The 13409-nt window shown below is 39.9% G+C and overlaps 1 protein-coding gene across 3 annotated transcripts in view; it reads left to right on the forward strand.

Moving 5' to 3' along the window:
- DOCK4 (dedicator of cytokinesis 4) overlaps positions 1 to 13409 on the forward strand; it is a 479093-nt gene that overhangs the window by 427052 nt on the left and 38632 nt on the right. For all 3 annotated transcript variants that reach the window (XM_061165346.1, XM_061165344.1, XM_061165347.1), the window contains 3 exons: positions 4097 to 4245; positions 6474 to 6560; positions 8417 to 8521. In XM_061165346.1, coding sequence (XP_061021329.1) covers positions 4097 to 4245; positions 6474 to 6560; positions 8417 to 8521 — 341 coding nt within the window. The remainder of the gene's footprint in view (positions 1 to 4096; positions 4246 to 6473; positions 6561 to 8416; positions 8522 to 13409) is intronic.

A 13409-nucleotide genomic window follows, 5' to 3' on the forward strand; every position in this document is an offset into this window, starting at 1 on the left:
CCATCTGCAGTGATTTTGGAGCCCAAGAACATAAAATCTGCCACTGTTTCCACTTTTTCCCTATCTCTGTACCATGAAGTGATGGGACCAGATGCTTTGATCTTAATTTTTTGAATGTTGGGTTTTAATCCAGCCTTTTCCCTCTCCTCTTTCACCTTCATCAAGAGGCTCTTTAGTTTCTCTTCGCTTTCTGCCATGCAGAGTTCCAGGGAATAGCAAGGAGAGGTAAGAAAACCTTCTTAAGTGAACAATGCAAAGAAATAGAGGAAAACAATAAAATGGGAAAGACTAGAGATCTCCTGAAGAAAATTGGAGATACCAAGGGAACATTTCATGCAAAGATGTATACAACAAACGACAGAAACAGCAAGGACTTAACAGAAACAGAAGAGATTAAGGTGGCAAGAATACACAGAAGAACTGTACAAAAAAACCTGCGAGTTTTTTTCCCTTCCCTTCTTCCCACCCTTCTCAGGGGCAGCTCACCCACACCTGACCTTCCAGCCATCCCTTGGACCTTTCCAGGGCAAACATTACTTGAACAGCAGTTTACAGATTAGAAACACTTCATTACTCCCCCCTCTTTTCATTTTATTTATTGTGGCAAAATGTACATAACATAAAATTTGCCATCTTACCCATTTTTCAGTGTACACTTCAGTGGCCATTAAGTGCATTCATGTTGTTGGGCCACCATCACCACCATCTGTCTCCAGAACTTCTTCATCCACCCAATCTGAAACCCTGTATGCATTAAATAGTAACTTCCCATTTTCCCCTCCCCCATCTCTGGCACCACCATGCTACTTTCTCTCTGTGTGAATTTGACCTTCATTGCCTTTTTGGTCCCTCCCTGCGGGCAGCTGAGATGTGGGAAGGGGTTCCCTCTGACCTCCCCACTCACTATTCCACCTTTACACTGTGGCATGGTTAATCTCAAGGATATTTTTTGAGAGCTCAGGGAGATACAAAAGAAATCTGAGAGGCAAAGATGATCATTCTGGAGCTGTGTCATTAAGAGAAAATAGGAATTATTCAGCAGCTAAAGGCTTGAAGGAACAGGCTGTGAAGGACCCCAGGTGTGGGTTGGTGTGATAAGGGAGAGGAGTCGTAGTTTGTTCAGGTGACAGGAGCAAAGAGTGTGGACAGAAAAACAAAGATGCCCTTAGGGTTTTCTTAGATGCTTGGCATTATAAGGGTATGTGGGTAATTAAAGATTAGGAAGTGATCTCAGGAGGCCTCAGGGAAAATGAGGATGCTGTTCAAATACGGCATAGCTCTGATGATCTTGTTATCATCATCATCTGTCTTGTCCCCTGCAAAGCAGTCTTCCATGGCAACCCACGTCATGGCAGATTTGGCTGCTTCTACATCCACTGATTAATCGACACCCTCCAGCAGACATTCGCTCTGTCCATCTCACCCCAGGAAAGGGCCTGCCCCGTGTCCATGCAGTGGAAGGCGCCTGTGTCCCTGACAGGCAGCCACCTCTGAATCAGGATGCATCATGTTTCATTCAGCAAAAGTGATGATGGGGTCCGGGGGCTGGAGGCTTTTTAGGGAGACAGTAGCAGGCTCATAGTAGCAGGCTCCTTCTTACCCATCATAAGTGGGGACATTGGGAAAATGTGAGTGGAGGGACCAGATCGTGGGCGGCCTTCTGTGTCACTTTAGGAAGTCTAAATTCATTCTATTGTTGATAGTTACTGAGAATCATTGACTTGTTTTAATCATGGGAGCAATGTGATCATTTACAGTAGAGAAAACTTGTATTAGTAACAGCTTGCACACTGGATGCTGGGGGATAAGAGACTGCTGGTGGGTGATGAAAAGTTTTGCTGCAATTGTTGAAGTTACTGGGTTGAGCTCACCAAAGGTAATTAGAGGCAAACCCAGCCAGAACCTGTGCCTTACAGGACTACACTTAAGAAACAAGAGAATAGTGATGGGACCCAGGCCTTTCTTATCACAGCTATATTTTATACATTGAGATGTCCAGACCACAGTACTGGAACGTAACTTGTTACTTAGGAGCCTTATGTGTAGTTATCCTTAAAGCAAATAAGTGAAGAAAAAGAATTACCATTTATGGATATTGTATTAAAAGTTACTACTGTGTCATTTCAGACATGTGTGGGGATGGTAGGTAAATGGATACCTAACATAAGGGTTTTATCATTTTATTCAGTTTAGTAAATAAGTTGGCTGTTACAGTGTCAGGTGAAAAAAATTTTTATAGTCTTTCATCAGGGACAGTGAATTCTGGTTCCCATTCTTGATGTATTTGGCCATATTTATGGCTCAGGAAAAGAAGAGACCTGCAGAATGGCAAGTATCCTATTAAATACATCACCTGTCAACCGTGCTTAAGCCTGTGGGTCACCGTTTCTATGCACGTGGATAGAATGGCATCCCTTTACATGCTTCCCCAGGAAATTCCCACTACACCAAACATGTCATGACTTTAGTGACCATTACTGAAGCTTTGTGGGGCCAGCCAGATGGGGTGTCAGAGTACACAGCCCACCCAGTTGTTCTCTCTTTCTCACACACACACACACACACTCTTCTTACCCAATACTTCTACCCTTTCTGGTCCTTTCTCTGTTGGCTGTTAAAAGATTTTAAAAGTTTTTCTTCTCTGAACTCAGCTTTTCTCTAGCTTTTCCCCTTCTACATTCTGTCTGTACCCTGATACCCCCCACACACATATCCAATAAGTCCCCTACATACGAACTTTCAAAGATGTGAACATGTGTTCCATCAGTGTCAGCGTGAGTGAAATGACAGCTTGCCCTCCGTCTCCTATTGCTGACGATCCTTCAGCTCTGCCATCTCCCACCTCCTCTCACTTCTCCAGTGAGTAACTCTTCTTGCCTGTTCACTCGATGCCAGCCCCTGTGTGCCATCTGTTGTACCATACTACTGTACTTTCAAGATACTGCACTTTAGATTAAAGATGTTTTCTTTATTTTGTGTGTGTTTTTTTAATGTATTACTTGTGTGAAAAGTATTATAAACCTATTACAGTACAGCACTATAAAGCTGATTATGTTTGTTGGGTACCTAGGCTAACTTTGTGAACTTAGGAACAAATTACACTTAAGAACACACTCGCAGAACAGAACTCATTTGTATATAGGGGACTCACTGTATCACATTCACATTTTTCAGCCTTTTATTAGTCAAGAGAATTGAGCTATCATTTTTTATTTCTTCAGCATGCCCTTTTTTTGCCAACAAAGATCCATATAGTCAAAGCTATGGTTTTTCTAGTAGTCATGTATGGATGTAAGAGTTGGACCATGAACAAGGCTGAGTGCTAAAGAATTGTTGCTTTTAAACTGTGGTGTTAGAGAAGACTCTTGAGAGTCCCTTGGACAGCAAGGAGATCACACCAGTAGGGTCAAATCAATACTAAAGTAAATCAATCCTCAATATTCATTGAAAGGACTGATGTTGAAGCTTCAATACTTTGGCCATCTGATGTGAAGAGCTGGCTCACTGGAAAAGAATCTGATGCTGGGAAAGATTGATGGCAGGAGAAGGGGGCGACAGAGAACAAGATGGTTGGATGGCATCACCGATTCAATGAACACGAGTGTGAGCAAACACCAGGAGATGGTGAAGGACAGGGAAGCCTGGCGTGCTGCAGTCCATGTGGTCGCAGAGGGGTGAAGACGGCAGAGTGACTGAACAACAAACAACACAGCGTGCCCTGTGGAGACTGCCCATAGTCCCCTGCCACGGGATTCACCAGGGAACCTATGCAGCAAATGAAAGCGTGTCTCCCCTACATTTTGAATCAGCTACAGAGCTATCCTTAAACATTTTTATTATGCTAGTACATATGAACAGTAGGGGGAAACATAGACGGGAAGGAAAGAGAAGAAAAAGAGAACCAAAAGATCAAACACAAGTCTCCGGTAATTCCATCTCCCGAGGCACTTCTCGTTCACTCACCTTCCATTGCATATGTCCTGGACATGTGTTCTTCAGTATCGTGAAATTCAGAAAAAAGTGCTTAATCCAGCTTGTCCTGAGCCAGCTGCACGGGGGTCCTGTCTCGATCCTCACCTTCCCGCTTGTCTTTCAGAGGCTGCGTATACGCTGTTGTTATATGATGAGCTGCTGGAATGGTCTGACCGGCCCCTCCGGGAGTTCCTGACCTACCCCATGCAAACGGAATGGCAGCGCAAGGAGCACCTGCACCTCGCCATCATCCAGAACTTTGACAGAGGCAAGGTAAGTGGCCCCAGCCACCTGTGTCCCTTCCCAAGGTGACTGTCACATTTCCTTTATTTCTAGTTCATTGATGGCCACCTCTTCAAGCAGGGGCCCTCAAATTTTCAGTGCACTAACGACTCCCAAGAGTTGACTGAAATTAAGATCCCAGGCCCTACTCCTGTGAATTCTGATTAAGTAGGTCTCGCTTGGACCAGGGGATTCTGCAATTTTAATGAGGACTCCAGAAAATTCCAGTGTGTATGAACTTGTACCCCACCTTGAGAGATCCTCATCTAGAAGTTTCAACATCCAGGCATTTTATTATCTGAAAAACCCCTATCACACCTCCCCTACCTCCCCAAACTGGCACATAGTATTCTGTCCCAGTCCACTTTTTTTAAGGTGAAATAAATGAAACTAAATTTATTTACAGAATTTTATGACATCCCGTCATGTACTCAGAGTTGCCATGGGGTGTTGAAAACCTCCCTGAGCTAATAAAGCAATTCAGCATGTCACCTCCCTGCCACCTGCTCCCTCTTCAAGGGTTTGCAATGCTCTTGAAAAAAAAACGTGAATCTGACCCCAGTTGATTTGAACACTTGGATGCTTTGGTGATACATGTCTTAGATTTAAATATATCTTTCAAAGTGCCAAGGTTAAACAGGAAATGAAAATACACCCAGTGGCTGTCATTCTTTTATAAAACATAATTGGGTACTCCTAAAAATTTGATGCAAGGGAATTGCTTCTTTCCTATCCTCTTCTATTATTTATCTAACTACCCTGACATATTGTTCATTGCGTTAATAGCAAAGAAATGCCTCTGTGTCCTCCCACAGTAAACTTTCCACCTGTAAAATAAGCTGTTACAGAACCTCTCTTGGCCCATTCCCAGGAGTCTGTGCTTTATGAGGACTTGGGGACTATGGCCCATGGGTCAAACAGCTCACTGCCTGTTTCAGTTCAGCCCACAAACTAAGAATCACTTTTATGTTTTTAAATGGTCAAAAGAACTCAAAAGAAGAATGGTATTTGGCCTGTGAAAATTATATGAAATTCATATTTCAGTTCTCAATAAAGTTTTATTGGAACACAGCCAAGCTCATGTGTGTCTGCGGATGTTTTCATAGTTTAATGGAAGTTGTGACAAAGGTTGTTTGACCCACAACACCTAAAGCATTTACTCTTTGGTGGAAAAATTTGCAGACATCTGAGCTAGATCAAAGAATTTTTGCATTTCTGCTGACAGTAACTAGCTGGCTTAGACCCTTACAGTTTACAAGTACACTTGGGCCAACAAGGAATCCACTGAGCCAGCTGTGGATAATTGGACCTTAAGGGTCAGTGGCAGTTCCCCCTACCCCAGCCCTAAGGGGCTGCTCATTCATCTCCTTGGCCATTGTGGAATTGCAGTTATTTCAGTATGATCATTTTGTTTATTTTTTACCTATAAATTATTACTTTATTTTTTTTTCATTTTATTGAAGTGTAGTGAGTTACAGTGTTGTGTTAATTTCTTCCGTACAGCAAAGTGACTCATCTGTACACATATATATATTCTTTTTCATATTCTTTTCCATTTCGGTTTGTCATGGGATGTTGGATATAGTTCCCTGTGTCACACAATAGGACCTTGTTGTTTATTCATCCTATATGTACTAGTTTGCATCTGCTAATCCCAAACTCCCAATCCATCCATCCATTCCTTCCCCACCCCTGCTTGGCAGCCACATGTCTGTTCCCATGTCTGTGAGTATGTTTTTGTTTCACAGGTGTGTTGATATGTGTTGTATTTTAGATTCCACATAAGTGATATCATATGGTATTTATCTTTCTCTGACTTACTTCACTTAGCGTGATAGTCTTTAGGTCCACCCATGTTGCTGCAAATGGCATTATTTCATTCTTTTTGATGGTCGACTAATAGTCTAGTGTATATGTGTGTGTGTGTACACCACATCTTCAGGATAATAGTTTTGAGATGATACCATGAAATGTTGTTTTTGCACCATATGTTAATGACTTGTAGGTTATCATTTTCAACTCTCTAAATATTTTTAATAATGAACTTGTTAATTACATTCTGTTCTCATGCTTAAAATTGCAGTGGTCCTATTAAGGGTAGGTTTCAAAGGTTAAGAAGTAAGGCTTGATCATCTGAGAGTGGTCCCCTCTTGACCTCTGGGTGGAAATTAGTAAATGCCATGAGATTATTAACATTTATGACATTCACTTGTCCACAGTGTTGGGAGAATGGCATCATCTTGTGCCGGAAGATTGCAGAGCAGTATGAAAGTTACTATGATTACAGAAACCTGAGCAAGATGAGGGTAAGGTACCTGCATGCATCCTAATCAGGTTATGGAATCCTTTTTTAGATTAACTTCCCCACATGGTGCTAGGAAGTCAACTTTGTGATCGTCTTAATGTGTCTTGTAGAAAGGTTTTGAAAGATACCTTTCCTCTGAAGCATACTCCTCTATTTATCCAGAGGAATAGCATGTTGACCTGTGTGATGCTTTTGATTAATATGCAAATTGTAAGCTGTTGATCTATTCTAAACACTACATCTGAAATATAAAATTTAACACAGGATTAATACTTTTTGTTGGAAGAGCTTATCACTTGGACACAAATCTCAATAATATTCCATTCTTAGTCCCATCATCTGTGCAGTAAAATAGCAGAAATGGCTAGCTGACACATTTTGAAAGATTTGGGGGCTAACTTCTGTAGGTATCAAATCTTTTTAGCTTCAGAAATATGTTTTTATTTGCTAAAACTGAAACCAAGGTCTTAGTACCCAAGAGCTCAAGGAGTTTAATATTCTGTGTCCCTAAACCAAATCTTTTATATTGAGGTAGCCAAAAAGTTTGCTTGGGTTTTTGTGAAACATCATACAAAAACCCAAATGAACTTTGGCTAACTCAATACCTTCTCTTCTTGAAGGTTCAAGCAAGTCCCTCTGGTACTCCACATCCTTATTCTTGTCAGGTCAAACATGTGATATCATCGTGTTACACTGAAGATCTTCAGGGCTTCTTAAACAGGATCGTCAGATTATATATACATATGCATATACATATATATTTTAAAAAATGATGATATTACCTTTTCATTCCAAGGTAGCAATATAAGAGATGATACTCATAAACCTTTAACAACCCAGTATCCCTTATACCACAAGTAACTTCTTCCTCTGGCAGGAGCCAGCCCTGTATTTTGGGCATACTGTTTCATGTCAGGAGTTCATCGATATTTCTCATAACAGGAAAACCAAGGAGGAAAAGCCTTGTTTTAACTTCAGCCCATCACGCTGGCTTTGGCAGGCACTGCAGTTTCATATAAAAATGTCCCTGTGCTTCTCTTTGCATCCTGTCCCCAGAACAGACACGAGGTTACAATGTTTACCTGTGAGGGCTCTTGGGTGCCATAGTCACTAAGATTTTTATAAACCCAAAGCTTTGCACTTCATGCCAAGTGCTCTTTTGGGTGTTATTACTGGGGGTGGAGAAAGGGGAGATATTTTCAATTGCAATGTTAGTCTTTCTCTGGAAACCCTGGGGATGATAATACCATGAATGGAAAGCCATTATCTTTATGTACTTCATGCTTCCAACCTCATCAAAGACACAGTTAACAGCCTTCAGCTCCCACAGCACTTTCACTATGGGCCCCGTTTGGTTTGTTGGTTTATCCCCATTCAACCTGTACAAGGTTACATCTTCCAGATGTCCTGAATTACCATGACCTAGGAGAGCTGAATGCTCAGGTGAGTACAAGAATTCTCCAGAAAGATTTTGCCTTCATGTTAATTTTTATTATGAAGAAAATATTTTGATAGACTACATGCATAGAAATCATTTCCTCTGGTGAGAACAAGTAGTAATATACTCGATCCTTCAAAGCAGAGGTCAGGAAACTACAGCCTGTGGACCTCACAGAATTGAGTAGTTTTGACAGGTACCAGGTGACTTGTAAGGTCTGAAATATTTATTGTCTGGCCATTTACAGAGTAAGTTTGCTGATCTCTGCCTTAAAGCGTAGAAAAGGAGTCAACCTTCTTTTCTGCAAATGGAACGAAAGTGACGTTCTCCTTTTTTTATAGAGGAAATATCCTCTTCTATAAAGTGGTGGAGCTAAAAGATGAGATAAAATGATTAAAACACCCCCTGTTCTTTGCTAGATGATGGAAGCCTCTTTGTATGACAAAATTATGGACCAGCAGCGTCTTGAACCAGAGTTCTTCAGAGTTGGATTTTATGGGAAAAAGTTTCCATTTTTCTTAAGAGTAAGTAATATACTACTTAATTTGCTTTCATGCTTCCAATATAGCTATCCCAATCAAGCAAACTAAAATATGAACGACATATTTTCCTTTTAAGGCAGGTAATAACATTACAAGATTCTCTTTTAACTTTAGTTTGCAAACCCCATACTCATATAGAATGCCTTGTTTTGAATAATTTCCCAAGATTTCAAACAATGAGTTGAATTTTCTTCCTACATTTCAAAGCTTATTATATTTTATGAGCAATCTTTGGCAATTACAGTTGTTTCCCTTGTATGATTGGTAGCATTACTTCTGTTCAGCCTGCAATTTCCATAGAGTTAGTCTAGAGAAAAATGGCGGGCGCTATAGGGCCTGGGAGTCGCAGACCGCAGAAAACACGAAGTTTCACATCTTGTGGAAACTCTGCCTCCAGGCTCCAGAGGACCATTGTTTGTCCTAGCTGAGTTTGAAAAGATAAATGCCACCCAGCAAAGAGATTCAACTTATTGCTAGTAGAAACTATTTCTACAAAGGGAAATTTTCGAGACTTTCTAAAGTACCTACCAGATAATAAAATATTTGACTCCATTCTTACCACTGTTCGCATTTGGCCAAGTAGTCTCTTATGTGCTGAAATAACTTATGTAACACTTCAGTTGGTACATCTCATTTATACTCACCTAAAAGCATTGGAAAGGAGGAGAATGCACCTTCTCCAGCAACTAAGGGGAGTGTCTGGAATAATTTGTAACATTGAGTGAATTCAGTACAAAGTTTAAATCTTAAATATCTTCCTTTAGCTGTTGGTACCTATGAATAGATACAGGATGGGGGTGTACTTGAAGGAGGACAGAGAGGAGAAACATTTGACTTCATTGCTTCTTTAATAATCATTCATGTATCTGCCTTTCAGAATGAAGATATATATGTGTGTGTGTGTATATATATATATGTATAAAATACCTAAACACCATAGGCAAAGAGTCACTTAGTATCGCATAAAACAAATGCTCAAATAGCAAATCAGTCGTCTAACTGATTGAAATAACCATGTATTTGGGTACCACGCAGACCTAAGTAAGATCTCTTTGCTCGGTTAAGGAGGATCCACATGACAGACATGTCACATTGTCGGCTCTGCAGATGGACCTGCCTGCAGACACAGGAAACCTTCATTCCAAGTCAAAACTAGTGGCAAATTCAGAACACTTTACTGAATTTGAAAGACTGTGTCTTGAAAGTGGACACGCTAGTCCTGGGCTGTCATCAGCCACTTCCTGCAGAGTGCAGGGTCTGGGTCCAAGTTCTGAGGGGAAGGAGGGACATTCTGGAGCTGTGAGCAGCGCAGAGGGCTGGAGACCCCACAGTAGGGCCAAGACATGATTCTTATGCTGCAGACCACCCCTTCTTCTCTTGGCTCAAAATAATGCAATGATTCTGGTTTTTTCCATATCATTCTCAGGGCTACCTGATCCATTATACACAGTAGGTACAGTGCTTAGGGACCATAATATTCATAGATGGTTCATAAAACTGTTTTCTTTTAAAAATCAGAAGAAAACAATGAACTTTCAGGTTAAAGAAAATGTTAAAATATATATTATAGTGTATATTATGGGTTTGAGTGCACACTGTCATGCCCAACTGTTTGCAACCCCATGGACTGTAGCCTGCCAGACTCCTCTGTCCATGGAATTTTCCAGGCAAGAATACTGCAGTAGGTTGCCATTTCCTCCTCCAGGAGATCTTCTCAACCCAGAGACTGAACCTGCATCTCCTGCATTGCAGACGCATTCTTTATCTGTTGAGCCATTAGGGAATCCCATAGTGTATACTATACACTAGATTGTTATTTAATAGTGTATATTGTACATTAGGTTATTATTGATATATTTGTCTTTATACCAAATGAGTCATACAGTGTGATTTTTAATATTTTTAATAGAGAAAGCAGCCCATAAAAGTTGTATTGTAGCCCTGATCAAATTCTGAATTCAGCTAACAAGTATATTATAAAGTACCATAGATCTCTATTGTATATGTGTGATTAGTGTTAATTAAAAGTGTGAAGATTTTTAAAAGTCAGAAGTAGTTTAGGAGCCATTATTTTAAAGGAAATTTGGCAAATTAGAAGACGTATCAGCTAATAAAGTGAATTTTGTTAATATATCAATTGGAATAGATCAATATATCATCTTTCTTTTGAAAACAACTTTTCTAGAAATAAATGGCATTTCCTTCTAAATGAAAGAGAAGTGTCACCCTCTATTGGTTTCTAAATGGCACTGCACCCTTTGGAATCATGGGACTAGACGTTTTAAGAAATCAGGTTCTATCTAGTCTGTTCTTTGATTTAAAAACAAATATCAACTTTAAAAATTTCCTTTCATTGTGTGATCAATTTCCTGATAATTTTTAAAGCTAAAATAAATTAATATGTTTGTGTGATTGAGGTAACTTTTTTTTTTTACCCTCGTGGAAAATGAGTTCTTTATTGACAGTGTTTAAATGCATAAAATATCTTTGAATAGTGATTTGTCTGAGGAGGATGACTGAGGTCAAGGATGGGAAAGATACTTACTTTTTATTGTATGCTTATACTATTTGGGAATTTTTTATCCCATAGGTATATATTTCCTTTTTAAAGAAAGACAATTTTAAAAAGTAATTATTAACAAATTGTTGTTGTTCGGTCACTAAGTCCTGTCCAACTGTCTGTGACCCCATGGACTGCAGCATGCTATGCTTCCCTGTCCTTCACCGACTCCTGAAGTTTGTTCAAACTCATGTCTGTTGAGTCAGTGATGTCATACAACCATCTCACTGTCTGTTTCCCCCTTCTCCTCTTGCCCTCAATCTTTCCCAGCATCCAGAGCCACACAAAGACATGTACATGAGTATTCACAGCAGCATTATTCACAACTGCCTAAAAGTAGGAACAGTCCAAATGTCCATCTACTGATGAATGGATACACAAAATATGGTATAGCTATACAACGGGATATTCAGCAATAAGAAAGGAATGAAGTACTGATAATGCTACAGAATGGGTGAACCTTGATAATATTATGTTAAGTGAAAGAAGCCAGTTACAAAAGGTCACATGTTATGTAATTCCATGTACATGAAATGTACAGAATAGGTAAATCCATGGAAACCGAAAGCAGATTAGTGGCTGCCAGGTGCCAAGGGGAGGGGGAGTTGGGGAGTGACTGCTAATAGGTACAAATTTCTTTTTGCAGTAATGAAAATAATCTGAAATTACATAATGCTGATAGTTGTACAACTCCGTGAATATACCAAAAACAACCGAATTGCATACTAGAAAAGGGTAAATTTTTTTTTTTTAATTTTTTTTTTATTATTATTATTATTATTTTTTCCAGTGGGTTTTGTCATACATTGATATGAATCAGCCATGGATTTACATGTATTCTCAATCCCGATCCCCCCTCCCACCTCCCTCTCCACCCGATTCCTCTGGGTCTTCCCAGTGCACCAGGCCGGAGCACTTGTCTCGTGCATCCCTCCTGGGCTGGTGATCTGTTTCACCATAGATAGTATACATGCTGTTCTTTTGAAATATCCCACCCTCACATTCTCCCACAAAGTTCAAAAGTCTGTTCTGTATTTCTGTGTCTCTTTTTCTGTTCTGCATATAGGGTTATCGTTATCACCTTTCTAAATTCCATATACATGTGTCAGTATGCTGTAATGTTCTTTATCTTTCTGGCTTACTTCACTCTGTATAATGGGCTCCAGCTTCATCCATCTCATTAGGACTGGTTCAAATGAATTCTTTTTAATGGCTGAGTAATATTCCATGGTGTATATGTACCACAGCTTCCTTATCCATTCATCTGCTGATGGGCATCTAGGTTGCTTCCATGTCCTGGCTATTATAAACAGTGCTGCGATGAACATTGGGGTGCACGTGTCTCTTTCAGATCTGGTTTCCTCAGTGTGTATGCCCAGAAGTGGGATTGCTGGGTCATATGGCAGTTCTATGTCCAGTTTTTTAAGAAATCTCCACACTGTTTTCCATAGCGGCTGTACTAGTTTGCATTCCCACCAACAGTGTAAGAGGGTTCCCGAAAAGGGTAAATTTTATGGCTTGTGAACTATATCTCAAAACTGTGGCTTTAAAAAATAATTGATGGAAAGAAGGCTTAACTCCTTTTTATTTCTCCATAACTCAAATATCAGGCCCCAAATTTATGTTTATTCCAAAATGATTTCTTACTACCTTTGAATGGCCTTACACTTAGAGGCATTCCCCTGATTTTACAAACTGTTGTGATGGAGGAGCATTGCTTTAGAAGTGTTTCAGTTTTCAGGTACTTATTTGGGGACTTCAGTAATATGCAAGAAGATATGTATTGTCTTATTTTATCAAGCAAATTTATTATATTTAAATTTTTTAATTTTATACTGAGCATAGATGATTTGCAATGTTGTGTTAGTTTCAGGCATACAGCAAAGCAATGCAGTCACATGTACACATGTATCTGTGGCTCAGATCATGACTCCTTATTGCCAAATTCAGACTTATATTGAAGAAAGTAGGGAAAACCACTAGACCATTCAGGTATGACCTAAATCGAATCCCTTATGGTTATTCAATGGAAGTGAGAAATAGATTCAAGGGATTAGATCTGATAGACAGAGTGCCTGAAGAACTATGGATGGAGGTTCGTGACATTGTACAGGAGGCAGTGATCAAGACCATCCCCAAGAAAAGAAATGCAAAAAGGCCTCTGAGGAGGCCTTACAAATAGCTGAGAAAAGAAGCAAGTGAAAGGCAAAGGAGAAAAGGAAAGATAAACCCATTTGAATGCAGAGTTCCAAAGAATAGCAAGGAGAGATAAGAAAGCCTTCCTCAGTGATCAACGCAAAGAAATAGAGG

Source organism: Dama dama, chromosome 18, assembly GCF_033118175.1.
Source record: "Dama dama isolate Ldn47 chromosome 18, ASM3311817v1, whole genome shotgun sequence".
In the NCBI taxonomy this organism is placed as follows: domain Eukaryota; kingdom Metazoa; phylum Chordata; class Mammalia; order Artiodactyla; family Cervidae; genus Dama; species Dama dama.